Genomic DNA, 10,954 nt, shown 5'->3' with positions numbered 1-10,954 from the left:
GGCCTGAAGCCCAACCAGAGATACGGCTCAACGACTCCGGAGTGTTCTTGCTGTATAAACTCAGAAATAAAAAATAAAAATACTGACGTAGGGCTCACAGCGATGCAGACTGGGCAGGACCCGCTGCTGAGGGCCGCGGCTGGGGAGGTAACGGTGATGGGAGGGTGCGAGCCTGCGGCCCGGCCCTGGCAGATCCCTTCCTCTTCCATTGAATCGTGCTCTGAAGGGAGACCTGAAAGGTAAAAGCCCGACGCTCCCTGGTTACCTGCAGACCCAGCCGGGTAAGAGCAGGCAGCGTGCGGGGGCACCCCCCTGTCCCTGTGTCCCTGGAGCAAAACCCAGACCGGCAAAACCCCGGTGTTGGTGTGGGAGCGGCGCCGGGGGCACGAGAAGGGCTGGGCAGGCGCTCCGGCGAGGGGAACCCAGGAGCCTGGGACCAAACCAAGGCTGACGGCCTGGGAGACAGCAGCTGGGTTTTAACAGAACGGGGGGAAGACACATTTGTGGCTTTAGGTCATTCTGTTGCCGATGCGCTTAACGTTACTAATTGTTGGGTGCGTGGAGGCCCAGGAGTGTTTGATAATGGGTGCGACGAGCCCGTGCAGCTCCGTGTCTCACGGCCTGATGCTGCTGCTCGGGCGCGTTCCTCTGCGAGGGTAAACGCAGCCGCTCTGTCCCACCTGCCTGTGCGATCCGGCCGCCTGAGCTGTCCCTTTTGTCCCCAGAAGAAGACGATGGGGTGCTGGAAGGACTGGATGAGTTTTTCGCAGAAGAACAAGTGGCTGTGCCGAAAAAAAAGAAATCCAAGAAGCTGAAAGATGGCAAGGCTGCCAAAATCAAGAGGAGGAAGAAGGAGGTAATGCTGCGTGTGCTCTCACGCCGGGCTGGGGGGCTCCTCCGAGAGGGGTGGCTGTGGGTGGAAAGGGGGGGCGTTGTCGGGGTGCAGGTGCTCTCCTGGCCTTGGGAGGTGACCCAGTGCCAGGGTGAGAGCAGTTCTCGTGCAGCTCACAGGCTCTGGGGTGGAAATCTGCCCTCGAGGAGTCTCCGGAGAGCATCGGGGAGGAGGAGTGTCCGCCGTGCCTCGGCTGTGCCGTGTCTGCCCGCGTGTGTGAGGGTCCCCCTGCCCCGTGGTTGAGCAGGGTGCGGGCAGCACCTCCCTGCCGCGGTCTCTGGGGGCAGGCAGTACATCCAGCACGCCCTGTACCATCGCGGCATCTGGGGCTCGTGTTTCCGAGGGGGGGGTGCAAACCGGCCAGGGCAGGGCTTGGAGGTTTCTGCAGATGTCGGTGGCTGCCGCGCTCATCCTGGGCGTGTTGCAAGCGGGACAGCGTTGGGGCTTCTAGGATCTGGCACCCTGGAAGGGCAGCTGGGCCTTCTGTAGGAAAAGGAAGGCGAGGCGTTGTGTCCTCGAGGGTCCGGCCTTGCCGGGGCTGCGCTGGGGGCCCGAGCCTGGCCGGGGAGACCGGGCAGCACTGCCTGTGCGCTGCCGCCGCACCGGGCTCCGACGCGGCGCGGTCCTGGAGCTGGGCTCGCTGCGCCACGCAGGCTCTGCCGTCCCTGGGCGCCGCTGCCCGCGGGGCACGACCAGACCTCTTGTGTGCTGGCCCTTTCACTGGCGAGGTGTGAATAGGCTGCGGGGGAGAGAGGGCGAACAGCGGAGGGTCTTCAGCCCCCTTCCTTCCCCCGGGACGCCGTGGCTGCGGAGGAGTCGCTCAGCTGACGATCCCCAGCCCTTCCCTTGCCAAACCAGGGCCGAGTGGTGCTGATCCCCCCCAGCCACTCCCCGGGAATGTGTGAAAACAGATCGGCTGGACGAGGTGGCACGTTGAAAGTGCTGTTGCCGCTGATGGGAGCGTCATGAGCTGCTGATTTAAAGAAAGGTGATTCTGTCCTGCACCGCGCTGTCCGCCAGCCTTTCGCAGGAGTCGCGGCCTGAGGAAGCTGTTTTCCTTCGTGGCCATGGTGATGTGATGCTCTTTTTGCAGACATCACACAAAGCTGGCTCAGGCCCGCTGCCTTCCTGTGCCTTTCACATCGTTGAATGCGATTTTTTTTCCTGTGTTGTTTTTCTGAGGGGAAGAAATAAAAATAAAACCCCGTGGTATTTTCACCTCTGTTCTCTGTCAGTGCCAGCCTGCCTGAGCCCGGCCACAGGGTGTGGAGCTTGGGCCGAGTCTGACTGCTGCCTCGCTGGCGGTGGCGAGAAAATAACGGGCTGAACATTGAGTGTGCTTGTGTTTTTAATTAATGCCTTCTGTGGACAGCGTTAATCAACCTCGGGTCCGCCTGTGGGAGGCTGTTCCCTCTTCCATCGAAGCTGGTGCTGTTGGTGGGCACCGAGCGGCGCCCAGGCTGTGTTTTGGAATGAGGAGATGAAAGACGGGGGGGCCTTGAGCAGAGCTTCCTTTTCCTAAACTCCTCCTCTGGAGCTCTGGGGGGCGAGCAGACTTTCCCCGTGCTAGGGAAGGTGGGAGTGAGGTAGGAGCCTGGGGCGTGGGGCTGGTGCCTGCGCCGTGGCTGTAGCCCCCCACGGTTTTGTGGCTGGAGCAGGGGGCAGGAACCCGGCTGCTGCGCAACGCCTTGGGTTTGTGGTGACGCTGACGGAAGCCCCGGCGCTGCAACCCCCTGGAAAAATCTGCATAAAGTAACCAGGCTGCGGTTTGAACCTCAGCGTAGGGAGATGAAGGTCCTTGTCAGAGACAGGAGCAGGGAAGGGGGGGGCGGAATTTCAACCTGTACTGCAGCAGTTACCATGGCAACCAATTATTCCGTGCCGAATTACAACTGTTTATAACCCCGCTGAAGGAGAGGCTCGGTGGGTGCTGAACTGGGAAGGACCACAACTCTGTCATGGCCGCCGAGCCAGCGCACCCTCAGCAGCCCTCGGCGTGGGGGGTGACGATGATCTCCTGTTACCGGGTGGGCCCCGGGGGGGGTGGGCGCTGTCTGTGGGTTTGTCCTGGCTCCGGTGGGTGGGGGGATGCCTCGACACCCTCCATCCCCTCGCAGGCTCCCGAGGGAGCAGCCCAGCGCTCCTCAGGGTGCTCTCGTGGTCGCTGGCACAGTCTCTCTTCCAGCGAGGAACCTAAATTCTGCCTGTCCCGTCCCCGCTGTCGCTCTGGGCCTGGTCCCTTGCGGGGACGGAGTGCCTCTGTCAGCGTTGGCTCCCCTCGGTGCTGAAGCTGGGAGGACCAAGGCTCTGTGGAGGTGGGAGTCTCTGAAAGCGAGGTGTTGGGCCCGTCTTCCCTGACGTATGCGGCCCTCCTGCCCCTTTCCAGACGCTCTGTGCATCCGCCAGGACTGTTCTGTCCGTGTGGCATCTGAAATCCTCCTGCAGTCACCCAGCTCTGCAGTGCAGAGTGCTCGGCTGGGCGGAGAAAGAATCAGCCACCAAGCAAAACCCCGGTGCGATACCGGTCCGGTGAGGTGGGCACGCACGTGGCTGAAGAGTTCTGCTCTTCCTCTCTGCCCTTTCTTGGCTGTTCACGCTGTGGTGGGACAATGCGACTTCAGTGGTGTAGAGCCACGAGCCAACGCAGGATTGGACATTGTACGTTACCTGTGCTCCAGCGATTAAAAACGTCGCCTGTCTGAAAATGCAGGATCTTGAGCAGAGCGTCGGCCGCCTCCCAGAGGCGTTACTCGGAGGTTCACCACGCAGCCAGTTTCAACGCGCACACCTACTTGCTTGGTTTGGGGTCTCCTGGTTTTCTGTGCCGCTGTTCCCCGGATGCTCCGGAGGCAGCGCGGGCTGGGCCTCTCGCCCCCCTGGGTGAACAAGTCCTGAGGCAAAAGCGTGAAGGTTCCAGTCCCTGTACCTTGGCCTGGATGAGCTTTTCCAAAGCACGGTTTTGTCCGTGTTGTGCGATCTCCTCTGGTGCTCCCGTGGGGGTGGGTCACCACAGCGCTCCTGGAGCCCACGGAGGGAACGGCCCCGCTTACGGGTGGGGACCTAGGGCAGAGCGTCGGCTGGGGATCACAGAACTGCCCTGAAGAGCCACTTCAGCCAAACCAAGGATTTCTTTCTGCCTGGTCCCCCGTGCCAGGTGCCTCTTGCTGTTCCCAGATCCGATTTCGTGGTGTTTTCCCCCGGCCCCCCGTGGAGCGGCAGTGTTAGTGGAGGGAGGGCTGACTTGGGCTGCTGGCGGCAGTTGCTTTGTGCTGGCTGGAGGGTTTGTGGGGAGAGCGGAGGGGGGGCAGGCCCTGCTCTTTCTCCACTGTCACTTTCCGTTTCAGGGGAGCAATGATGAAATGTCAGACAACGAAGAGGAGATTGAGGAGAAATCTGAGAGTGAAGGGAGTGACTATTCCCCCAACAAAAAGAAGAAGAAAAAACTGAAGGACAAGAAGGAGAAAAAGACAAAACGGAAGAAGAAGGATGAAGAGGAGGATGACAACGAGGATGGAGGTTTAAAGGTATCAAAGATTCCTTTACCCTGAGCTGGTGCTAGAGCCTGAGATTTCAGGGTGAGGCCAGGTCCCTGCTCCCAGGTCCTCGCAGGCTGCGGTCGTTTACGTTAATGATGTCTCTCTACGTCTGCAGGAGCCGAAGAGCTCAGCCCAGCTGATGGAAGAGTGGGGCCTCGATGATGTAGATTACGTCTTCTCAGAAGAAGATTATCATACCCTGACTAATTACAAAGCATTCAGCCAGTTCCTCAGGTAGGAAACTCCAGGTCTGGACGGAGCCTTGTGTGGTGGTTGAGGTTTGGGTGTTGCTCAGTGAAATGGTTGAAATTGGGGAGTAAATTCTCCATCACGAGCTCCTTGTTGCTTCTGCCCGCCTGACTCGGTCCTCAGGACTCCATTTTAATTGCAGGATTGGTGGGAAAGCAGCTGAAGTGCTTGTCTCTCCTCACCCTCTCTCCAAAACCCCATTTTTGGTGTGTGCTCATTTGAGGTTTCATGAGAAAAATTGTGTAACGCTCAGGAATTTTTGCCTGTGCTGAGAGCCGTCTGACACAGCAGGTCTGTCAGGGAAAGGCACTCTCTGAGGAGTTCAGGAGTGTCCCCTTCTGTGAGTTGACCTCTTCAGGCAGCTCTGCTCTCCGCTGCCTTTCGATGGAGCTGCTGCCCGTGTGCCCCGCGACCTGCTGCTGGGGGTGTTGTTGGGCCAAACTATCAGCACACGGTGAGCAGGAGCGGACACGGAGCGTTTCCCTTAACCCGCGGTTCTCCCCTGCCCTGCAGGCCTCTGATCGCCAAGAAGAACCCCAAGATCCCCATGTCCAAGATGATGACCGTGCTCGGTGCCAAGTGGCGAGAGTTCAGTGCCAACAACCCCTTCAAGGGCAGTTCGGCGGCGGCGGCGGCAGCAGCCGTGGCTGCGGCGGTGGAGACCGTCACCGTCACCCCGCCGCTCGCCGCCAGCCCCCAGCCGTCCGCCTTGCCCACCGTCATCAGGAAGGCAAAGACCAAGGAGGGCAAGGGTAGGTCTGCGGCGGTGGGCTGAGCGGAGGGGTCTCACCGGCGGCCGGCCGGGCCCGCAGAGCCCACCAGCCGCTTCTTCGGGCTGGCAAAGGTGGGGAAGCGGCTCCGGGCCGGAGACACGCTGCCATGGGCAGGGGAGGCGAAGGGGCTGCAGGTCCCACTGCCCTCGCAGAGGTCCTGAGGGTTGTGACCTGTGACAGATCCACCCTGGCATCCTTGGGACCTTCTGGACTTCTGGCGATTTGTGGCAGTTAATGCCCAGCTTCATTCTTCTGTCTAAATACGTGCTTGGGCCATGTATTTCTGTGCCGTCCCTCTCCCGGGGGGTTCTGCAGGGCTGTAGAGCCCTCCAGAAAGCAGCAGTGTCCTCCGAGCCCCGTGTCCAAGCCGAAGAGGATGTGTAGGGTAGCAGGACTAGGGCGGGGGCGTGTTGGCAGCGCAGGCCTGGTCTGGGCAGGTGAACGGGCACCGTCTGGCAGCGGAGCCGGCACTTTGGCTCTGACGTGGCGGGGAGTTCGGTGATGGAAGCTGGCAGTAAGGCTGCAGCGCTTTTCAGAATCAAGGTTTTATTCTCCTGGTAGTTGGGTGGAGGGTGACTGTCTTCAAAGCCCACTTGTGAGGAGTGAGCCAGTCGTAGAAATCTGCAGTAGCTCCTCTGGAAACAGTCTGATTTGTCCAGAAAAGCGTCTTCTGCTGTGAACACCTTCCTGTTTCTGACAGCAGATCGATGCTGCTTTCCCCGTGTGCGAACCGCTGTGGGAGCTGGGCAGTGTGGGAAGGGGAGGGATCTCCCCGTGCGCCACGTTCCTCCTCGGGAAGGTCGCTGCCCCGCTTGTGCCGTTGTCACCCCCCCGATGCCTCGAGGGGTGTTTGAACCAGCGGTTTGGAGCTGGCACCCCCGGCTCAGCGCGGCATTCCTGCCTCTCCGTGGCCACCTCTTTGCTCCCCTCCTTGCCCACCCCTGAGTCCCTGCTGGTATTCGCAGCCCTGTGGGCCATGGTCCCTCTCCTGGACCCCAGGGCAGACGCTTTCCTGCCCCGATTCTTCCCAAGTGCTGGGTCTGGGCTTGCAGTCGCTTGCTCTGTGGACGGCACTGCCCAGCTCCCCGGGGTCCCCGGCACACTCTCACCTTCCCTGTAAATCCTGGGGGTGGGGTGGGGGGCGCTGGGCGGACACCTGTTTGTCGAGTACCAAACCAGTCTTCTGTTTCTCCAGGTCCAGGCGTGCGGAAGAAAATCAAGGGCTCCAAAGACGGGAAGAAAAAGGGGAAGGGGAAAAAAATGGCAGGCTTGAAATTCCGGTTTGGAGGAATCCCCAGCAAAAGGAAAAAGGGCTCCTCTGTAAGTGTGGGGCCTCGGGTGCGGGGGGGTGCGGCAGGGAAGCGCCGGGAGCAGGCCTCCCCGAGCAGCCTCGGGTGTCACAGCCCCCGTCGTGCCCCTCTGCCAGGCGCCAGTCTCCCGTCGGCCCCTCCCCGCGATGGAGAGCTGTGTCCAGGCTCCGACTTGTGATTTCAGCGTCGGGGGGTGTAGTGCCACCATTTCAGATTCCATTTGCAACGGAATTCTCCAGGGCTTGCACTCCAGCTGAACCCTACGTCGAAGAGAATTATCGAATGCTTTAATGACGTTAGTGCAGCCCGCCTCCGGGCATCTGTGGTCCCGCAGCGTAGCCCAGGGCTACCAGAGCGCCGGGCAGCAGGGCTCTGCTGCAGGCTGTGTGCTGCGCCCTGTCAGCGCCGGAGTATCAGGCGCGCTTCAAAAACGAATCTCTTAAATCACTATTGAATAGGGGTGGGACTTTTGTAGGTCTTGATAACACTACTGACCCAAATCCTGTTAGTTCACCCCCCCGGAGCTCACCGACTGTAGCTCTGGTTTGTGTAACACGGGCTGTTGGTGAACACCCGTGTGCGCGTCAGAGGCTGAAGCGAAAGGAGCAGCGTGACACAGCTCAGTTGCATGTCGTGAAAAATTCATCCCGTCCCCGGGCGTGCTCTGCATCCGCGCGTCGCCTTTTTGAGGTTGCGAAGGGCCTGGGCTTGCTCCTGCAGCTGGAGCGTGACGCCCCTGGTTACCAGTGTGCGAGTCGGGGGTTTGCTCGCCTCGGTCTCCGGAATAAGAGTTCAGCTGCGTTATCACATTTTGACCCCACAGAATGCCGGGCCTGCTTAACTCCTTTCACGGTCCAGGGAAGCCCAAGCGTGAGGGCTGCCTGCAGGCCCGCGACGGGCTGACACAACCTGAAACAGGCGTCGAGGGAGGGAGGGGGAGCCAAGGTCTGCCACGCAGTGGGGAAGGGGGCCCCTGGCTGCGCAGGAGTGGGAGCAGGGGCTCGTCCCCCCATTCCTGTCTGGTTCGGGGGTCTGCCCCCGGGGTAACGCCATCGCTTGGGGCTGGCTGACACCCACGAGATGCTGCTGAGCCTCTCGCGAGGCACCCGGCCAGGCGCAGCACACGATAGCCCCCGGGAAGCCCCGAGCCCCCTCTTGTCAGGGAGCTGACACGTCGATTTACTTACTGTAAATGCGCTCTGAGGTTCGCTGGGTGGTTGCGCGCACCGACGGGGCTCTGGGCTGGACGGGCTGTCCCCGCGCTGGCCCGTGCCCGGTGATTGCCTTCAGGCTGTAGTGGTGGCCGGACCTGCGCTTACTGCTTGTCGGGCGGGGACAGGGACTGATAGAAGAGCTTCCCCCGTGTCCTAAAGCCTTGTGACACTCCTGCAACCCCGCCCGCCCTGCCACGTCCCTGCTGCTCTGCTGGTGTGGGAGGGAGGGTGCCCCCAGGAGCTCAGCCGCCAGCCGATGATCCCGCGTGGGTTTCTGCGGGTCTCCGGGGGCCTGTTCTGCGGCAGAGCGGCGTTCTCCGGGGGTGCCGGCGCTTGGACTGTGCCTGCTTTGGTTTTCCCCTCTGCAGAGCGAAGAGGAGGAACGGGAGGAATCCGACTTCGACAGTGCCAGCATCAACAGCTCCTCCGTGCGCTCCGAGTGCTCGGCAGGCCTGGGGAAGAGAGGGAAGAGGAGGAGAAAGAAAAAGAGGAGTAGGCCATCCTTTGTACTCTGTTCCTGTTCTGTTGGGATTTCCCTCATCAGATGGTGCTTCCCCGGCCTTTGCAGCTCCGGGCTGTGCCTGGCGCTGGCTCGCTGGGAGCGATGTGCTTGTGCTTGGCCGTGTGTGGGGGGGTGAGGTGCTTTCCTGGGGTCCGGGCCCTGCTGCGGGGGGGTTGTGCCTGCAGGCAGCGGCGAGCGGGTCCTGCCGCAGGGCACCGCCTCACCCCGCAGCGCCGGTGGAGCAGCCGGGCGATGGGGCTTGTCCGTCTGCCTGTCCGCTGTCAGCTTTCCCTCCGGGCCTCTCCCCAGCTGTCAGCCACTGCCCGAGGCTCACTGGCCCCCGAGCCAGCTCTGTGCTGCTGCTTGGCGTTGCTTCGGCAGAGCCGTGGTTGCGGTGCTCTGCCCCATCCCGCTGCCTGCTCGCAGCCCTGCCCGCCCCAGGACTCTGCCTGCGCTTTGGGCACTGGGTTGTGTCACAGGCCGTGTGGGCAGCTGGCACCCTGCCTGCACATGTCATCCTGCCAGGATTTGTCCTTTAGCAGGAAAGTTCCAGAATTTGCAGGGCTTCCAGGGAAGGGATCTTCTGAGGGGCAGCCCCTGGAGCAACGTGGCTTGTGGCGAGCTCCCAGCGGAGCGGGGCAGCTGCGGGCGAGATGGCGTTCGGGGGCTTTTTGTCTGCGTGAGATGTGGAGCCAGGCAGCGGGCAGGTGGCAGGTGTGTGGTAGGATGTAGGATGAGGGAGGCACAGAACAGCGGTGGAAAGCGTCTGTCGGGTCACCCAGTGGCTGCGTGGCCGTGTTTTGTGTGTGTTCCTTCCTCCCTGCCCTTGTGTGGGGCTGCGGGTGGATCCTGCGTGGTGGCACCTCTGTCCCCGTGCTGCCGCTGAGAGCAGCCCCCCTGCACCGAGGTGCCCCAGGCCCGGCTCCGAGCACCGATGGGGGCTGCTGGGGCGCGGTGCCGCCCTGCCCGGCCTCCCAGTGCCGTCCCTGCCTCCTGTGCCGCTCGCTGCAGGACACGCGATGCATTTCTACCTCGTGTTCTCGTTCGGGATGAGATGCTTCAGGTCCAGGCCCAGCCTTTGGCTTCTTGGTTTTGCCGACAGGTTTTTGCTTCTGAGAAATGGAAGGGCGGCTTCTGGGCTGGGGGACAGTTAGGGCGCGACGCTGGCCGGCCCCGCGTCGGGCCGAGGCAGGGCGGGCTGGCTGGCTCCACGTCTGGCGTGCGAAGGGCATCGCTTCTCCTCGCGGCCTGTTGCCGTACGAGGGCCCTCGCGCCGGGGCTGGGCAGCTCCTGCTGCGCGCTGGAGGAGTGGAAGGTCGGAGTTTGTGGCAGAGCTGGGAATTGAGACAAGCCGTTCCGGCGCCGGCAAGGCCTTGGGCCTCCCTTCCTCTTCCCGTCTGCGCCGAGTTGAGAGAGCTCCTGCCTCTGCGCCAGTGAGCACCCAGGAAGAGCAGAGTAGTCCCAGGAGAGGAGTCGTCCTCCTCGGCCGTGTCACCCTTGCATGGTGCGTTTGCAGTTGGTGGCGGTGGTACCTGGGGAGGTTTCTCTGACTGGCCTCCCTTGCAACCTCTCCAGGTTCTGGCATTCTCCATTGAGAGCCTGAAGGAACCAAAGGATGATACAGTGTGGAGAGAGAAAGAGAGACAGAGGTGAGATGATGCTGTGTGCAAAGATGAACTGTGGTGCTGAGGGACAGAGAGGTAGGGGGACGTAACAAGAGGGGTCCGAGGCGAAACGCTTTCCTTATTTCCTTAACTGTATCGTAGAGGAGCAAGTGTCCCGTTCCCTCCCGGGAGAGCAGGCGGCTCTGCCGCCCCTCTGACCATGCGCCTGTCCCTTGCTTGCAGTCGAGGAAGGGGACGGCTACGAGACGGACCACCAGGACTACTGCGAGGTGTGCCAGCAGGGAGGGGAGATCATCCTGTGCGACACTTGTCCTCGTGCCTACCACCTCGTCTGCCTGGACCCCGAGCTGGAGAAGGCCCCCGAGGGCAAGTGGAGCTGCCCCCACTGCGTGAGTGGGGTCGGGGCCCCGCGGGGCGGGTGCCGGGCAGCGGCAGAAGCCCTCGGCGTTACACTGCCCGTGCTTCCCCAGGAGAAGGAGGGCATCCAGTGGGAGCCGAAGGAGGAGGAGGAGGAGGAAGAGGAAGGTGGCGAGGAGGAGGAGGACGACCACATGGAGTTCTGCCGGGTCTGTAAGGATGGGGGGGAGCTGCTGTGCTGCGACACCTGCCCGTCCTCCTACCACCTCCACTGCCTGAACCCGCCGCTGCCGGAGATACCAAACGGTGAATGGCTCTGCCCTCGCTGTACAGTGAGTGTTACCAGCATTCCTCGCCCCGTCCCTGCCCCTCACACCCGCTCCCCGTGCCCCGCATGGGGCCGAATCCTGCCCGCCGCCACAGCCCGCTCCCTGGGGGGGCGCTGCCAGGCTCTGCTGCCTGCGCTGTCCCCCCGCGGGGATGCTCGCTGGCCTGT

The 10,954-nt window shown here is 62.2% G+C and overlaps 2 protein-coding genes across 2 annotated transcripts in view; both read left to right on the top strand.

The window, feature by feature from the left end:
• The window catches only part of ICMT (isoprenylcysteine carboxyl methyltransferase), a 20,499-nt gene extending 12,063 nt beyond the window's left edge, over positions 1-8,436 (top strand). Inside the window, exons 4-5 of the mRNA XM_026862616.1 lie at positions 4,707-4,712; positions 8,425-8,436. The gene's annotated coding sequence lies outside the window, so the exon portion shown is untranslated. The remainder of the gene's footprint in view (positions 1-4,706; positions 4,713-8,424) is intronic.
• CHD5 (chromodomain helicase DNA binding protein 5) overlaps positions 103-10,954 on the top strand; it is a 22,078-nt gene continuing 11,226 nt past the window's right edge. Inside the window, exons 1-10 of the mRNA XM_026862963.1 lie at positions 103-113; positions 193-281; positions 726-856; positions 4,237-4,416; positions 4,544-4,662; positions 5,191-5,429; positions 6,646-6,770; positions 8,343-8,466; positions 10,324-10,490; positions 10,572-10,790. Coding sequence (XP_026718764.1) covers positions 103-113; positions 193-281; positions 726-856; positions 4,237-4,416; positions 4,544-4,662; positions 5,191-5,429; positions 6,646-6,770; positions 8,343-8,466; positions 10,324-10,490; positions 10,572-10,790 — 1,404 coding nt within the window. The remainder of the gene's footprint in view (positions 114-192; positions 282-725; positions 857-4,236; positions 4,417-4,543; positions 4,663-5,190; positions 5,430-6,645; positions 6,771-8,342; positions 8,467-10,323; positions 10,491-10,571; positions 10,791-10,954) is intronic.

The sequence above is a fragment of the Athene cunicularia genome (genome assembly GCF_003259725.1).
Source record: "Athene cunicularia isolate RWA chromosome 21 unlocalized genomic scaffold, athCun1 chr21_part1, whole genome shotgun sequence".
In the NCBI taxonomy this organism is placed as follows: Eukaryota; Metazoa; Chordata; class Aves; order Strigiformes; family Strigidae; genus Athene; species Athene cunicularia.
The sequence above is the reverse complement of the archived record's forward strand: the minus strand, read 5'-3'. Positions and strand labels throughout refer to the sequence as shown.